We start from the raw sequence: 17,995 nt of genomic DNA on the forward strand, positions 1-17,995 counted from the left end.
CGCAGGCGCAGCGTCTGGCACCGCCTTGCGCAGCCGCAGCCCGAGCCAGCCGCGCCCTCGCCGCGCACGCGCGTCGCGCACGCGCCCTGACGGAGTCCTGGGGAGCGCGGGCCCGTCTTCCTCGCGTCTCCTCCGGGAGCATCGCCGCCGCTGCCCTCGGCGCTGAGAGCTTGCGGAGCCGAGCTGCTGTCGAGTCCCAGCTGAAAGAAGCCCAAGGTGCCGGAGAAGCCCAGTCGTGGACGTTCTTGCTCCCTCATCTTCGAGACCCGCACGCCCTACGGAGAGGAAATGACAGGCACGCCGTGACCGTGGGGCGGTGCTCGCGCGAGCTCCGGGTTTCTCGAGTCCGGGGCCGGGCCGGGGCCGTGAAAGGCAGAGTCGCGCGGGGAAGGCCCGGTACCCCGCCCCTTCCGCACTGACCCCTCCCCCGCGGAGCTGGTCCAGGCCCCAGGCCTGTGGACTGGACCCCGAGTGCGGCGGGCGGCTGCCGAGTTGGGCAGCACGGAAGCTGCCGGCGGGAGCGGAGCTGCGAGGAGATGGCCTTTGAGGGCAGCGCGGGGTCGAAATCCCATCCCAGCGCTGTGACCTCTTGGAGCCCACGTTTCCTCTTTGGTGGAGGGGAGGGAGTGGTCCAGATTCAGAGTCCCTTGCAGTTCGGAGCGGAGTCTGGGAGCTGAATGACCCAGTGTGCAAGGCGCACCTCGGAGACAGAAAGCAACCGCTCCCCCGGCTTCAATTTCACACCACCTGCAGATACACATCTCAGAATCCGCGGCTAGGAAGACCTGGGCCTCCAGAAGCTAAGCGTGTGCATTTTATCATCGGCCCTTGGTTTCTCGTTTTAGAGTGAGTTCCCACCTGCCCTACCTAAACTGACCTGAAACGGAAAGTTGTATGCCCCCACGGCTGTCCTCACTGCAGAACTGCAGAGGGTTTTAAGCTCCTTATTACCTGTTTCTTATAACCCTGTCCCTTTCCAGGCGAGTATTTATTGGATATTTCTACTTGTTTTATCAAACTTCCTTTTCTTTTGACTTTATAAAAAGCAATGCCGGGAGGCTGAGGCAGGAGAATCGCTTGAACCCGGGAGACGGAGGTTGCAGTGAGCTGAGATCTCGTCATTGCACTCCAGTCTGGGCAAGAAGAGCGAAACTCTGTCTCAAAAAAAAAAAGAAAAAAAAATGCTCGTCCTTAAAATTATGTGCAGAAGCTTACTGAAAAGTACAAGTTACTATTTTTCCTTCTGAAGTACTCCTTACAGGTAACCTTAAAATGCTTAAAACACGTAATTGTTGAATGAATAAATGCTCCTCAGTGAATTTCCTTTGCCGTTACAAACATATATGTACATACCTTGCTTTTTCTGTTTAACAGCACACTTTTATCATTTAACATCTGCGTGGTATAGTATTCCATCCGATGGTTATATTATTATTTAATCACTCCGCTATTAATAGACATTCATGTTGTTTGTATTTTTTGGTTATTATAAACATTGTTGCAGGCGAGATCATTGAACAACACATGGAGTGTCTGACTCAAGCCTTTGAGTTGTTTTTTCAGGAGCTAAGAATCAGTGTGATGTGGAAAGAAGACGAACTTGGAATCTGAAGGTAGTGGCCAGGGGGGAAGAGCTGCTCATGTGCTCCCAATAGAAAGTCCCCCTTGGTCTGTAAGGTTAGGGCTATCCTCTGACTCAGCAATTTTAGGAAACTGAGAAGGAAGCCTCAGTGGAGCCACCAGGGAGGCACACCCAGCCCTGACCAGCCAGTGGTCCTCCCAGCTCATCTTCACAACCTGGGCTGGAGTGGGGAAGACTTTTGTTCCAGTGCTAGCTTTGGAATCCTGGCCTCCATCCCTTAAAAGCTTTGTGATCTTAGGTAAGTCACATCACACTATCTCAGAGTCCCCGGTTCCTCACAGAATGGTTGTTTTAGAGTTATGTTGGTAAATTACCTGGCACATACAGGCATGTGACAGACTGTAACCAATGTTACTCAAGGTCATTTTGCACTGATTCATACTTTGAGCCATTTCCTACTGTAGACTCGGACACATTTTCAAGGTAGCTTCCTGATAATAGGGTTGTGGGATATTTTTGGGAAATAAATCCAAATTGGCCATTAAAACCAGATTCCTGACTTTGCCTGGATGTGTCATCTGGAAAGCAATCTGCATGAATTCCTTCATTTCTTTGGTAACTATTTAATGAGTACTTATGTGCCACGGATTGCAGAGGGTATAAGAACAGAGCCTTAGGCCGGACGCGGTGGCTCACGCCTGTAATCCCAGCACTTTGGGAGGCCAAGGCGGGAGGATCACGAGGTCAGGAGTTCAAGACCAGCCTGGCCAAGATGGTGAAACCCCGTTTCTACTAAAAATACAAAAATTAGCCAGGCTCGGTGGCAGGTGCCAGTAATCCCAGCTACTCGGGACGCTAAGGCAGGAGAATGTCTTGAACCCGGGTGGCAGAGGTTGCGGTGAGCCAAGATCGCACCACTGCACTCCAGCCTGGGTGACACAGCAAGACTCCGTCTCAAAAAAAAAAAAAAAAAGAAACAGCCTTTTCCCTCTAGTTTACAGCCTCATCAGAGTTAAGACATACTCATGAGGAAATTGAAAGTGTAAGACAATACAGTAGATAGAAAAGCTGTCAAATATGTAGTCTAGACTTCAGAGGAGGAAAGCTATAGCTTTTAGTTAGAATGATGGGGAGATGATTTCATCATAAAAATATCATGATGGCGCTGGAATAGGAGAGCTTTGAGTGTTTATTTAGACAGTCCCTGTCACAGCCTATGAGAATCATTTGGCTTGGAGGGGGAATTCCCTGCAGGCCAGGGTATGTGCCTGGCATCTCAAAATGAATCTTTCAGCACATTTTCCTCTGGAAACATTGTTATACATTTATTTAAACTACAGTTCAATGATGAATTATGTTAAGCTGTCTTTCTCTTTGTCACCATATACATATGTAAACTTGTGACCTAAAGGATCAGTGTGTCCCATAATGGGAAACTGTTCCACTGCTCTGAACAGCTAACTTACAGATGAACTTTTGCAACACCACCTGTTTGCACATTAGAAACTGTTAATACGATGAGGAGGCATTGAAAGTTTTTGAGCAAAGATGCAATCTCAAAATATTTTAGCGAAGTAATCTGGCAGGAGTATGCAGGATGGATTTCAGCTGCAGAGCTTTAAAGGTTATTGCTGAAGACTGGGTGTAAGGTAACAGGGACAGATGCAAAAGAAAATATGCAAACTTATAAAGCAGACAAAGCAGCTTCCAAAAAAAAAATCACATAATTTACCTGGTAACTGGATTCATTCCTTAATTTAGTAAATATTTGCACAGTGGCCTGGTGCAGTGGCTCACGCCTGTAATCCCAGCACTTTGGGAGGCCGAGGCGGGTGGATCATGAGGTCAGAAGATTGAGACTATCCTGGCTAACATGGTGAAACCCCGTCTCTACTAAAAATACAAAAAAATTAGCTGGGCGCGGTGGCACATGCCTGTAGTCCCAGCTACTCGGGAGGCTGAGGCAGGAGAATCACTTGAACCCGGGAGGCGAAGGTTGCAGTGAGCCAAGATCGCATCACTGCACTCCAGCCTGGGCAACAGAGTAAGACTCCATTTCAAAAAAAAAATTGCAGTTACTAGGTGTTAGGCACTGTGCCGAGCACGAGGCTATAACCTGAACAAAACAAAGCTCCTGTCCTCATGGAGTTTGTAGTTTAGTGGGGAACAAGTCATTCGCTCATTCGACAAATACTTGAGGGCCTACTGTTATGCCAGACATTGATCTAGGAGCTAACGATTCAGCAGTAAGTAAAATTTTAAAATCCCAGCTTTCATAGAGCTTACATTCTGATAGAGAATATCCAAGTATGTCCAAGGAGAAAAGTAAAGCAGGGAGCACACTGAGGTTTGCAGAAGCAGAGGGTGGAGCCACAGAGGTGGCAGGAAGTTTCGCAGTGGATGAAAAGAGAAACAATGCTTGGTGGTGAGAGCAGTGGGGCTCATGAAGTATTTTTCAGGATAGTGGAAGCAGAGGATTAGCAGCCAGGAAATAAGGAGTGAATATTTGGAGGGAAGATGAGCTAAGGGCACTTCAAAGAGCTTTGGGAAGTAAGGTGTCACCAACCAGAAGGCTAAGTGGGTCAAGGAGAGGGGAACCTCAGTCCCTCAAGGGTAGCAGTGTCAGGGATGAAGGTCAGTACAGTGGAGATTGGAGGGACCTGTGAAATCCATGTATCAGATAGCAACATGGACTTCAAAGCTGCTAAGTGCTAGGTAGCAAGGGAGGGAATGTGTGCTGTGATCATCCAGGAAGGAAGCAGTGGCTGGTGAATCAGAACTCAGAGAAGGCAGGTAAACCGGCTGACGGACTTTAAATTAGGAGCAAGATGGGGACCACTCAGCATACTGGTCCAAGAGGGAAGGAGATATGACGCCTGGTCTCTCCCTCTGATGGAAGTGGAAATGGGCCCCTTCCACACCTGCAAGCCCGATGCCACACCAAGAAACTTGGCAGCAGGCCTTGCCCTGCCCTTATGTAGCTCCCAGAAATTAAATGAATGTAAGTGCCATGATTCCAGGGACCATCTCTTTATCTTTGTATCCTCTGGAGACCCAGTGCCTGGTAGGTGTTTGATACCTGTTGAGTTAAAGTGAAGCCACATACAGAACGTGAGAGTTGGAAAGAATGTCAGACACAATTAGTTGAACCCTCTCTTGAGTTCACTTTTTGGGTGTGGGCCAAACTTGGGGTCTAACTCAGGGTCAACTTCTTCCCCTGACCTCAAACCGTTTAGTAGAAATTTTCTCACTCAACTTTTATATTATTAGATCAGTGGTTTTGCAAGTGTTGTCAGGACCGCAGGGCTCCCTAAGACCCTTTCAAAGGATCTGCAAAGTCAAAACAGGTTCACAGTACTAAGATGTGATTTGCCTTTTTCACTTTCATTTCCTTACAGTGTACAGTGTTTGCTAGAGCCTACATGACGCGTGATATCACAGCAGACCAAATGCAGAGCTGACATGCGAATCCAGACATTAGAAACCTGAAAAAAATGTGCAACAATGCCACTTGAACAGTTTTGATTTGTTGTTGTTGCTTGTTTTTTTTTTTTTTTTTTTTTTTTTTTTTTTTTGAGACGGAGTCTCGCTCTGTCGCCCAGGCTGGAGTGCAGTGGCCCGATCTCGGCTCACTACAAGCTCCGCCCCCCGGGTTCCCGCCATTCTCCGGCCTCAGCCTCCCGAGTAGCTGGGACTACAGGCGCCCGCCACCTCACCCGGCTAGTTTTTGTATTTTTTAGTAGAGACGGGGTTTCACCGTGTTAGCTAGGATGGTCTCGATCTCCTGACCTCGTAATCCGCCCGTCTCGGCCTCCCAAAGTGCTGGGATTACAGGCTTGAGCCACCGCGCCCGGCCTATTGTTGCTTGTTTTTGAGACTAGGTCTCTTGCCCAAGCTGGGAGTGCAGTGGTATGATCATGGCTCACTGCAGCCTTGATCTCCTGGACTGAAGTGAACCTCCCACCTCAACTTCCTGAGTAGCTGGGACTGCAGGTGCATGCATCACTATGCCTGGCTTTTTTTTTTTTTTTTTTTGAGATGGAGTCTTACTCTGTTGCTCAGGCGGGAGCTGGAGTGCAGTGGCATGATCTCAGCTCATTGCATCCTCTGCCTCCTGGGTTCAAGTAATTCTCCTCCCTCAGCTTCCTGAGTAGCTGGGATTATAGGTATATGCCACCATGCCCAGCTAATTTTTATGTTTTTAGTAGAGACGGGGTTTCGCCATGTTGACCAGGCTGGTCTTGAACTCCTGACCTCAGGTGATCTGCCCACCTCGGCCTCCGAAAGTGCTGGGATTACAGGTGTGAGCCACTGCATCTGGCTGCTTTTTTTTTTAATTATTTTTATTTTTTAATTTTTAAATTCTTTGTAGAGACAACAGTCTCACTATGTTGCCCAGGCTGGTCTTGAACTCCTGGCCTCAAACCATCCTCCCACCTCAGCCTCCCAAAGTGTCAGGATTATAGGCGTGAGCCACCATGCCTAGCCCGGTTTTGACTCCTAAGATGCTAAATATTAATTGGTAAGATAGATACACACAAGAGCTCTTTGGTGTTGTCAAAAAAAAAATTCAAAATATAAAAGGATCCTGGCTGGGCACAGTGACTCTCACCTGTAATCCCAGTACTTCGGAAGGCTGAGGAGAGCCTGGGCGACAAGAGTGAGACTCCATCTCAAAAACAAAATTAGCCAGGAGTGGTGGTGCATGGCTGTAGTCCTAGCTGCTCAGGAGGCTGAGGCAGGAGGATCACTTGAGCTCAAGAGCTCGAGGTTGCAGTGAGCTGTGATCACATCATTGCACTCCAGCCCGGTGACAGAGCAGTACCATGAATGTAAATAAATAAAGGAGTCTTGAGGGCAAAATATTTGTGAAACACTAGATTCAATGCAGCACCCCAGCTTCCTAGCTCCCTTTTTTTGTGGGAATCTTAAGTGGTAAGAAGGAGCTAATGTAAATACATTCAAAACCCACAGCTTTCTCTTGTGGGACTGCGGGGAACAGCTCGGGGCACAGCTCAGAGGAATTATCATGCACTAATTGTCCCTGTGACCAGGCCTCCATCTCACTAGAGAAACAGCTCACAGGAGGGAACCTGACAGGGACTGGGGTATCCATTCAGGCACAATCAGGAAGGTCTCACCTAGAAATCCCACTAAGGCAATCATCCCTCGGACCAGTTTTTCCAGTTTCTTGAACTGTGTTGACATCAACACCTCTTCCCCTGGGGCAGGCAGCAGGGACCCCTCCTAACAGAACCTAGGGGCAACTCAGTCACCCTGTGAAATAACTGGGCTCCACCTCTTTAAAAAGTGAAACCCAGTCACATGCCAAGAACTTGTTTCTTTTGTTACATTCACCTTCCAAATTATTTTTATAGCATGCCCCTGGGGCTTGGTGAGCAGAGAATCAAGAAATACGGGTTTTTCCCAGTTCTGCCAACATGACCTCAGAGATGCTCCTTTCCACCTGTACCTCACCTTTACTCTTCATAAAATAAAGACCACGTCCTGCCAGCCTCTCTCACGACTGTAGGAAGCACCGATCTAACAGTGGAGGTAACGTGCCTTCCTGCCCATGCACAGTGGAGACCATCTGTGTGCTGGTGTATGTACACTCAGCATTTTGGAGAATCAGACATAGCCACCATCATAATTTCTCAAAAGAAATCTCGGCCGGGCGCGGTGGCTCAAGCCTGTAATCCCAGCACTTTGGGAGGCCGAGACGGGCGGATCACGAGGTCAGGAGATCGAGACCATCCTGGCTAACACAGTGAAACCCCGTCTCTACTAAAAATACAAAAACTTAGCCGGGCGAGGTGGCGGGCGCCTGTAGTCCCAGCTACTCGGGAGGCTGAGGCAGGAGAATGGCGTAAACCCGGGAGGCGGAGCTTGCAGTGAGCTGAGATCCGGCCACTGCACTCCAGCCTGGGTGACAGAGCGAGACTCCGTCTCAAAAAAAAAAAAAGAAATCTCATTCCCCATCATCCTTGTTTCACTGTCACCATCCATGTATCCAGAACCTCCTATGTGTGCCTGGCTCTGTGCAAAGTGCATTATGTCATTCAACGCAGATGACAACGCGGTGAGACTTAGCTGTCAAGATGAGGAGATGCGCTCAGAGGTTAAGGAACATGGTCTAGGTCACACAGCTTAGTATTAAGCAGAGAAATTAAGGTTCCAACCTGTCCTGGAAGTCCCTGTGGCTGCACTATCCTGCACTAGAACCTGAAAGCGATATCTACATTTCCTTTACAATATTTTAGAACCTAGACCTTTTAAGTTAGATTGGTTCCTTTTTCCTCATTGAAACACATCCACAGAGCCACACATTGAGGAAAAACATTGCTAACTGCCAATTGTGTTTAAAAATCTACTGTCGGCCGGGCGCGGTGGCTCAAGCCTGTAATCCCAGCACTTTGGGAGGCTGAGACGGGCGGATCACGAGGTCAGGAGATCGAGACCATCCTGGCTAACATGGTGAAACCCCGTCTCTACTAAAAATGCAAAAAACTAGCCGGACGAGGTGGCGGGCGCCTGTAGTCCCAGCTACTCGGGAGGCTGAGGCAGGAGAATGGCATAAACCCAGGAGGCGGAGCTTGCAGTGAGCTGAGATCCGGCCACTGCACTCCAACCTGGGCGACAGAGCGAGACTCCGTCTCAAAAAAAAAAAAAAAAGAAAAAGAAAAAGAAAAATCTACTGTCAAATAACGTTTCCAATCCCTGCACCCAAAAACTGTCAACTCCGCAGCCTCCTTGCCACTCTCCTGTCTTCCAGCATCACAGTATTGGACAAAGAGAATGTACCTGAAGGTCTGGTTCCTTGAAGGGTTGCGTGAACCATGTTTTAACAATAACCCCCCCACCGCCTTTATTTTTTGAGACGGAGTCTCGCTCTGTCCAGGCTGGAGTGTAGTAGCGCAATCTTGGCTCACTGCAACCTCCGCCTCCTACCTCAGCCTCCTGAGTAGCTGGGACTACAGGCACCCATCACCAAGCCCAGCTAATTTTTGTATTTTTAGTAGAGACAGGGTTTCACCATGTTGGTCAGACTGGTCTTGCTCCTGACCTGAGGTGATCCACCCGCCTCGACCTGATTCCCCTACTTTTTAAATCATCTTGCTGCCCATGATTCCTGAGGCTCCCAGAGTTAGGCGAAGGTTTGGGAATGCTCAGTTTATAACTCTTTCAGTTTTCTCTGGATTAGTTAAGAGAATATGACTTCATCACTGACTTTCAGACTCAAGGAAGAGAAAAGACGGACAGTCTCCTCTGGAAGATCACTGTGAGTCTTTGAGAATACTCTGCTTTCTCTAAAGACTTTCCCAGCCAGTGTCCTGTTAAATGGAGTGAGGTCGTCCTCCCCACAGCCTGCAGAGCAGCTGGGTAGGGCTGGAGGTGGGTGGCGTCCCTGGGCAAGGCAGCTGGAGCCGTTCACCTAGTGTGCTGTACACATACTCATTTCCTGTATGTACCTGGATGGGAAAATTCTGGAGGCTCCGCTCTAAAGAATGAAAAATGCTGATGGCTAACTAGCTGTCATAGGAGAAGAGAAAGACTAAAAATAGAGGTCTGGGGACAGACTGCCATTTACTAGCCATATGGCCCTGGGTGAGTGGCCTCTCTGTGCCTCAGTTTCCTCCTCCAGAAAATAGTATTGAGAACCTGCTTCATAGAACTGTTAAGAGGATTAAATGAAATGATACCAAATGTCATCTGTTGTTAAGTACCATTAACCTACAGAGTACCACCACCTAGAGAATAACTTTGAGAATAAATTTTTAGAGCTTCTCTTCCAAATTCCTCATTGTACAAATGAGGAAACTGGCCCAGGGAGGTCAGATGACTTGCCCAAGGGAAAACAGCTGTACCAGCCTCCAGGACAAATAGCTTCTGCTTCTCTGCTGCTAACCTCAGTGTCCCCAGGGTGCTTGGTCTGGGCTGCTGTTCTCAGGATTGCTAGGACTTTGGGCTGACGAGGTCCTTTCTGCTGGCTCCCCTGGCATGTCCACAACAGCCCTTCATGGCTCACTTCCTGGGAGCTCACACTGTCCTTCCAGACTTGGAATGCAACTCAATATGCTCTGGGAGCCTTTGAGTCATCCCAACTGTCAGTCAAGCTCCATCCATTCCGAACAGAGAGCGCTCATCCTCCTCCAGTTTCTGGAACTGGAATCTGGTGTTTTTCCTTTGGATTTTGCTTAATGAGTGTCTGATACCTCTAAGTATGTCAGGTTCCCCTCCCAGTTGCAGAATGGGGGCTAAAAGCCACAGGTGGATATCAGCATCTGATCCAAGACCCTGGAGGAAACAGTGAAGATGGCCTCAGGCTTAACAGGTTTCCCAGCCCATGCCCTCAACAGAAACTGCCCGTCTCTCCCCACAGCTGACCGGTGGAGGGGAACACATTTGCAGACAGCCTGATGGACACATGCCCTTGGCAGCTGGGAGGATGCTGATGACCATCCGAATTTCACAGGCAGAGAACGGTTACCATGGCTACCAAAAGTTGTAGCCATTGGCTGTTTTGGCTACGAGGACTCAGCTGACCTCTCAAGGTTCCTTCCAGCCCTGGGATTCTACAATTACCTCGAGCCAGCTGACACCATGTCTGCTGCAAGAAAATAGGGCTTGTGAGAAGTGCCTTAGAGGTCACCTTGTCTTATTCATCAGAAGTGTTGAGTCACAGGCCTACTTTCTACCTTGGCTGCATTATTAATAACCAAAGTTTTGCTTTTTTTGGCATAGCATTTGTATACCTTTTATAAACTGAGTTTGCCACCACCACTTTTTATTTCTCTTCCTTTTACAGTTCAGGCCAGTAATTTTGACAGAGGTTTGTCCTGTATTGTGGCCAGGGAACAGCCCAGAAAAACTTGCGTCACTAGGCCCAGTGGGGTGTGCTTCATCAGACAGAATGTGTGTGTCACGAGCCTTCTAAGAATCAGGAGGAAGGAAGTCATTCATAAAGGAGGCAGATGCTGAAATGCAACTTTGGTTTCCTCTTGCAAGTCCTTCAACTATAGGAATGTGGCTCTTATTCACAGGGGGGCTGGATTTCTCTTTACAACCTGAGTACCAGAAGCTCCCTACCTTTCCAAGTCAGAACAGAACAGGAAAGTGGCTAATTTGACCTTTGCATTCTCCACACTGAGGGAGATCATAGGCTGGGCTGCATACCTCTCAAAACCCAGCCACAGGACAGAAGTCTACACGGATTCCTAAGACTTTTGAAAGCAGGGGAGAGATATGCCCAGCAATCAGAGAACTGTGAATACTTACAAAAACAGTTGCAAACCTTTCCTTATTCCTGATGCAGGAAGCTTCATGTTTAATGGGTGTTTGGAGATTTTTAAAAATCTGTTTATATCAAGATTAAATCAAAGCCTTTATTAAACATTCCTCTTTCAAACAGCCTTTCAAACCTATACCCCTCCCCAGACTTGGGAACTGCCAGAGCTGTGGATCATTTTCATCTGACAGGGGTCAGATCCAATCAGACCTCACAATATTGAAAAGCCAAGCCAGACACACCACACTGGGCAGACGTCCACCGTCTGTGCCCCACTCAGGATCTAGGCAAAAGGTTGGTAGCGCCCGCTCTCAAACCAGAGCTCAGGCACAGGAGAAGAGGAACCCGCAGTCTGACCCTGCTATTATAGTTCCAGACCTAGCCATGCTAAACTGGACAAACAGCTCCTGGGCTGCCATTTGCTGAGGCGCATGCGTGTGCTTTTCCTTCTCTTCTCCACAGGAAAAGGTGAGAGATGGAGGAGGCAATTTTCAGTTGTGTGTGGGTTTGATTTAAGGCTTTGGCTGTGGTCTATTGATATATTAAAATACTTTCTGGGAACGCCATCTTCCAAGCTCCCCATCGGAACAAATGTATTTTCAAAAATGAAAACATTGAGCAAAGATGTGGAGCGGCAAATGCTGCTGTGGGCCCAGGCTTCTCATGTCAGGATGGTGTCGTCCACCTGCTCCATGGAGTCGGCCTGGCTGGCCAGCTTCTTCAGGGACCTTCGGTTAACCTCGTTCAGCACCTCCAGACTGGCCACATCCAGGATCTTGGAGAGGGACTGTGGGGAAGGATGAGTGGGAGGAAACATAGTCAGAAAATACAGCTGCCACGTTCTCCAATCGGAGAAAGACAAAAATCAATTAACCCCAGAACTAGAGACACTGAGGTGGAATTTGGCAAAATAAGGGAATCAGATGGATCCAGGGAAAGCCCATTAAAACACTCATCATGCTTTTCTATTTTTCCCTTTTTCATAGAATCAGGGTCTCACTGTGTTGCCCGGGCTGATCTTGAACTCCTGGGCTCCAGTGATCCTCCCACCTCGGCTTCCCAAAGTATTGGGATTACAGGCATGAGCCACCACACCTGGCCCCATCATGCTTTTCATGAGACGAGGCAGTGGGAGTTGCAGCTTTTGGGCTTTTTTTTTTTCTTTTTGGACACGGAGTTTTGTTCTTGTCACTCATGCTGGAGTGTAAAGGCACGATCTCAGCTCAACACAACCTCCGCCTCCCAGGTTCACACCATTCTCCTGCCTCAGCCTCCCTAATAGTTGGGACTATAGGCGCCCACCACCACGCCCAGCTAATTTGTTTGTATTTTTAGTAGAGACGGGGTTTCACCATGTTGGCCTCGATCTCCTGACTTCATGATCCACCCGCCTCAGCCTCCCAAAGTGCTGGGATTACAGGCGTGAGCCACCGCGCCCAGCCCCAGTCACCCAAATCTTAATCTGCTCCTGAAAGCTAGCACATCCACGGTGGCAGAGAAGAACCTGCGGTTTAAATATTTCCGTGCTGAAGAAGAGCTGAAAGACAGATGCTCACAGCATGCCCCGGTGAGGCCCCCAGGCTCCTACCTGAAACACCTCTTCGCCCTGCCGCATCTTGAGGAGGTTGACAATCGCCTGGTCGCTGTAGGCCCTGACCACAGTGTTCTTATCCTTGGTGTTGTCAAGAAGAGCCTTCAGGATGGGCTTGATGGCCTGGGGATCCAGGGGAGGCAGCGGGTCCTTATTTGCCCACCAGATCATCTTCTCAGCCACCAGCCTGATGTCGCTGGATGGGTTCTGCAGACACTGTGAAAAGAACCACAAACAGGCTTTTGGATAGGCACATCATCTGTTCCTTGAAGCAGCCCAAATGCCCAGCCTCGACACTTTGCCTACAGCATGGACACTGACCCCACTGCTCCTGTGGGAGGGTCCCAGCATGAGTTGGCCCTGGCTTCCTGCACCCTCATCTTGTGCCACTCTCCCCTTGCTCACTACTCTCAGCCCGCATGCGTTTTTACTTCCTCGAACATCCCAGGGCCTAGGGCCTCAGGCCTCTGCCCTGGCTGGTCCCACCAGCTGGGCGGTGCTTGCCCCAGATCCTCTCTAGGTTGGCTCCTTCTCATCCTGCAGTTCTCAGCTCCCATGTCATCCTTTAGAGGTGCCCCCTGCCAACCTTATCTATATCAGGGTCCTCCCCATGGGCTCCAGGGATCCTGTCTGCCTTGTTCATCTCTACACCTTCAGGACAGTGCCAGGTGAACAAGCAGGTGCAGGCTGATGTCATCACAGACCAGGCTCAATCAAATCAGGCCCCTCAGAAACTCCGTGGGTTCCCGGTGCTGCGGGGGGAAGCAGTCACCCTTGGGAACCTCATTACTCAAGGCAAGGTCCATGCACAGCACCACTGACACTGCCTGATAGCTAGTTAGAGTCCCAGGCATGGCCCCATCTCACTAAAATGCACTCTGGCTCTGATTTCTGTGCACAGTAACGCTTCAGAAGCACACCATATCACACGGGCCACAGGAGCCCTGCTGGCACATTCCTTGGCTTTCCTAACTAGGGCCTGGCACACAGCACAATAACCACACCAAGAAATGCTGGGTCAGCTAGAAGAGGGAAGTGGGAAGAGAGAGGTATTAAGATGGGAACCCAGGTCTATACCTAATTTTACAAAACTAGGGTGCGTAGAAAGAATGCCTAAAATAGCGATTCCTAACTTGATTCAGAGTCACAGGTCAATCTGAGAATCTGACAAAAAGTTAGGCTCCATTGCAGTGTAAAGCACACACAGAAACCCCTCACATTCCATCCCTAAGGGTTCAGCGATCTCCTGGAGGCCGTCCACGGAGAACTAGCACACAACTAGTTGAGGGCAGACTGCTGGTGTTCTCTGGTCCTAGGGCCTCCTCACAAGCCAGGTGTTAGGGGTCAAACACGTGCTTGGCCCCCACTCACCTTAACGAACAGGCTGGAGAGTTTGGCCGGCAACTGCCCTCCGCCTGTCTCAATGTGGTATCTCATGAGAAAGCCCATGCCCCGGACCCCGCTCACCGCAATGGGGATCTGTGGAGAACAGACAGTGCTAGATGGGAGGCCCCCCGCCCCTTCCCCAGAGCCAGGGAAATCCCAGTTCCTAGTAATCTCCAGGACCCTCCACCACGTCACCCCTTATCCCTACCAGGGACACTATGACAGCTCTCACTCAGGTAGGCTGCCCCAGCTGAGGCAGATGAGCATAGTCACTGGTTCCCAGGAACAGGGATCCAAGTCCTGACCCAGAAGGGGCATCTGGATTCTTCAACCCAAATTCCTTGTTTAGGTGATGAAACTGGGGCCCAAAGGGATCAAGTGCTAGTCCAAGGGCACAGCAAGTTACCGGCAAAGCTAAAATTATACCCAAGTCTCTTAAGCCCCAGTCTGGGGTCCACCCATGCTATGTCCACAAGGTGCTGCCTATGGGATATGGCCTAGGGGAGGGAGAGGACTGGTCTGGCTGCCCAGATGCCTTACCCTGTCCGCCGTGGCACTGCTCAGGATCATTTCCTGAACATCACTGCTGTATCTGCCAGCACAGAGTCTGCCAGGAGCCACATTCACAGCCACGGAAAGTGCCAGGCTCCGCCCGTGCCGAACCATCCAGTCAATGCCGGACACGTCCGCTGAGTGGAAGGACACGACTAGGATCAACCGGTATTTTCCAGCATGTCCCCAGCACCCATGAGGCCCATAAGCCCACCCCACTGGAGACCAGCATGCTGACCCGGAGCACAAGGAAAACCCAGGCCACACTCACATGGACCTCCTTGCTATCTTGGCAGAAGCTCCCCAAAGCGGCACATTAAGTAAGGAAAGCCTGCCCATGAACCACTTACAGCTGTGTTCTTTGAGCAGAGACACTGAGGGCTACAAGACCACTGCAAATTCATTATTGTTTGTTTGGTTGGTTGGTTTTAGAGACAGGGCCTTGTTCTGTCACCCAGGCTGGAGTGCAGGGGCGTGATCAAGGCTCACTGCAACCTTGAACTCTTGGGCTCAAATGATCCTCCCACCTCAGTCTCCTGAGGAGCTGGGACTACAGGTGAGTGTCACCACACCTGGCCTGGATTTTGCTTTAACTGCTGAATTCCCAAGGAAAGGACAGTCCAGTTCCTAAAAGATCCTCTGAGGGAGGGAGAGAGATGCCCATCAACTCTTCGCTAGGGCTGAGAGGCCCAGGGCCCTGAAGAGGAACTCTCCAGTGTATTTACCCAGCAAGCACTGCTGTAGAACGGCGCTAAGCTCCTCTTCGGTCAAAAAGGCACATAGTTCCCCTAGGCACCCGGCTGAGGAGATGCGAGTGTTGTCCTGACAGGAAAGAGAAGGGAGTGACGGGGTGCAGGGAACAGCAAGAGCTCTGTGGGGAACCAGGGCAGGCAGCTCTAGAGCCCAGGAAGGATAGCAACAAAGAAGGTGGAACAAGCCAACTCAGGGACTTAAGATCCAGTCCTTCCTCTAGGCACTCGTGCTCCCCTGCCAGATTGGGGCTGCCATTCACTGAAACTGCCACTGGTATGGAGTTAAACATTACACACCCAGCACTTCACTTAATTATAGAAAACCCCAGTGTGTATGCATATGGTAATCATCCTCGTAATAGCAGTAATAACTGTATTTACATAGCACCTTTCTTCTTAGGAAGGCTGAATGTTTCATATTTATTATCTCAATTACTATCAACAGCCCTGTGAGGCAGGGAGGGGCAGGAGGGGTGGCACCTGCCCACAGCCACCAGGGAAGCCGGCTAGAGACGGCCACTCTGAGCTCCTTTCTCCCACAGAGCTTGTGTCATCTTGCGGCCAGAATGACCCCTGCTATCTCCCTACTGCATGAATGCCCCACTGCCACCAAAAGTACTTGGGTTCATCCTAGGAAGTCAAACTAAAGCCACTAATCAAGCCAAGGAAGATAAGGAAAGGCATGCACTTCCTGTTCAAATCAGAGCCAGGTACACGAGCAGCTCCGTGCTCCTCCCTGGCCAGCTAACTATGGAATACCAAGAAAGGATTTTTCTTTTTTTGAGTCAGAGTCTCACTCTGTCGCCCAGGCTGGAGTGCAGTGGCCGGATCTCAGCTCACTGCAAGCTCCACCTCCCGGGTTTACGCCATTCTCCTGCCTCAGCCTCCTGAGTAGCTGGGACTACAGGCGCCCGCCACCTTGCCCGGCTAGTTTTTTGTATTTTTTAATAGAGACGGGGTTTCACCGTGTTCGCCAGGATGGTCTCGATCTCCTGACCTCGTGATCTGCCCGTCTCGCCCTCCCAAAGTGCTGGGATTACAGGCTTGAGCCAGCGTGCCCGGCCCCAAGAAAGGATTTTAAGTTATGTTCCTTATTATAGGTGCCAACTCAACATGTCCCCAAAACAAACAAACCCAAAAAGCTAATGCCAGGCTGGCATCCTGAACTGCCACCTTCAATCTGAGTGGAGGTTCAGAGGGTAAGAGGATGGGCTGCCAGCAGTTTGGGCCTCTGAGCCTGAAGCGGAAGCCCAGGTGCCAAGCTAAAGCTGGCTCTGACACCCACTCTCTCCAACTTCATCTATTTTAAGCTGCACTGTGGTGAAATGCAAATTATGTTTCAATACTAACTTTTGCTTGCGCTGTACATGACTCTGTGGAAGCCCTGGCAGACTGTGACCAAGACAGCAGACTTTCCCATCTGTCCCCACAGAGAAGGCTGGGGCTGGAGTCCCACAGCCGGCGCCTGGGGACCAGAACTAGGACTTCGGAGCCATGGGAAGTGCAGCAGCAAGTGTGTGTCAGGGGTGTGGGCAGGAGCAGTGTGTGTGTGTGTGTGTGCGCGCATATGTGTGTGTCAATGAAGTGTAAAACCACGTGAGCCCAAAGGCCCTCTCCTCCTAGATTGGCCCTACAAATGTAAATTAGGCTACAACAGAGGCTGTCTGAAAGGGAACAGAAAACTCTTCTCCATAGACTCAACTCCCTACTGGCCCCACCGTGCTGGCAGCCAAATATCTGACAGATGCTTCCAGACTGGGTGAGGCTGATGGAACTGGGACAGAAGCAGGAGTCCAGGGCTTCTGGTTTGGACTCTACTGCTTGCTGGGTATGGCCCAGACAGGTCTCACCCTCGAAAACAGACCTCTAAGACTTCCCACTGGGATGCACCCTGGAGACCGTTTATCCCACTACACACTAAGTTTCTTGAGGTCTGTGACCATGAGGTCTATGCACCTCTGGGACAGACCCTTTAGCTTGGCAAATGTTTCACAAAACAATAAACCTCTTCATTTTACAAAAGTGGAAATGAGAGGCAGACAGACAAAATGACTTCTTAAAGATCAGAGAGCAAATTGGTGAGAGGTCTGGGACTCTACAAAGCTTACTTGCCTCATCTACAAAACAAATAACCGGCCGGGCGCGGTGGCTCACGCCTGTAATCCCAGCACTTTGGGAGGCTGACGCGGGTGGATCACCTGAAGTTAGGAGTTTGAGACCAGCCTGGCCAACATGGGTGAAACCCTATCTCTACTAAAAATACAAATATTAGCTGGGTATGGTGGCGGACGCCTGTAATCCCAGCTACTCAGGAGGCTGAGGCAGGAGAATCGCTTAAACCTATGAAGAGGAGGTTGCAGTGAGCCGAGATTGTGCCACTGCACTCCAGCCTGGGCGACAGAACCAGACTCAGCCAAAAAAAACAAAAAACAAAAAAAAACAAACCACCAATATATCCACAATACCTGCCCCGTTTCCCTCGAAACCTGAGGAAATGTTGGTGAAGCATACAGGGTGATAGAAATGTCTGGAATGCTTATTCCTACTGAGCTGTACTGGTTCTAACACAAAGTGAAGAACTCAACCTAAGGAGGAGGGAAACCAGTGGTGCCACTAGCCCTGCCTGCAGCCGTACCTCATCGTGTCCCAGCATGCTCAGCAGGAGCGAGACGATGTTTTTCCGGATGGCGGCATCCACTTTGGCCCCTGCTCCCTGAATCACAAACCTCAGGGCCTGCAGCATGGTGTCCCTGCAGAAGCGACGCACCGACTTAAGCCCTGGGTGCCTCCACCACCACCCCTCCTGCCAGTGCAGGCTCGGCCCAGAGCAACCCCTGGCCTCC

The 17,995-nt window shown here is 50.0% G+C and overlaps 1 protein-coding gene and 1 long non-coding RNA gene across 13 annotated transcripts in view; one reads left to right on the plus strand and one right to left on the minus strand.

The window, feature by feature from the left end:
- The first annotated feature begins 109 nt into the window (after positions 1-109).
- Positions 110-10,366, plus strand: LOC116268941. 7 transcript variants are annotated; one of them, XR_004176221.1, is made up of 4 exons: positions 110-1,880; positions 6,961-7,138; positions 8,772-8,864; positions 9,966-10,366. It is a non-coding gene; the product is annotated as an uncharacterized LOC116268941 (long non-coding RNA). The 7 variants fall into 7 exon arrangements; XR_004176223.1 differs by having other exon boundaries at positions 8,787-8,864; XR_004176219.1 differs by having other exon boundaries at positions 8,820-8,864.
- A 582-nt stretch (positions 10,367-10,948) lies between these two features.
- Positions 10,949-17,995, minus strand: part of GCN1 (GCN1 activator of EIF2AK4) — a 67,678-nt gene continuing 60,631 nt past the window's right edge. For 2 of the 6 annotated variants that reach the window (XM_031650812.1, XM_031650813.1), the window contains exons 53-58: positions 17,788-17,902; positions 15,126-15,222; positions 14,389-14,537; positions 13,834-13,941; positions 12,460-12,678; positions 10,949-11,658 (exon numbers count right to left, since the gene is read on the minus strand). In XM_031650812.1, coding sequence (XP_031506672.1) covers positions 11,533-11,658; positions 12,460-12,678; positions 13,834-13,941; positions 14,389-14,537; positions 15,126-15,222; positions 17,788-17,902 — 814 coding nt within the window. In that variant the 3' untranslated portion in view covers positions 10,949-11,532. Of the gene's footprint in view, positions 11,659-12,459; positions 12,679-13,833; positions 13,942-14,388; positions 14,538-15,125; positions 15,223-17,787; positions 17,903-17,995 lie in introns of those variants that run through there. The other 4 variants (XM_031650814.1, XR_004176217.1, XM_031650815.1 and 1 more) reach the window with 4 other exon arrangements.

This window comes from Papio anubis, chromosome 9 (genome assembly GCF_008728515.1).
Source record: "Papio anubis isolate 15944 chromosome 9, Panubis1.0, whole genome shotgun sequence".
Taxonomy (NCBI): domain Eukaryota; kingdom Metazoa; phylum Chordata; class Mammalia; order Primates; family Cercopithecidae; genus Papio; species Papio anubis.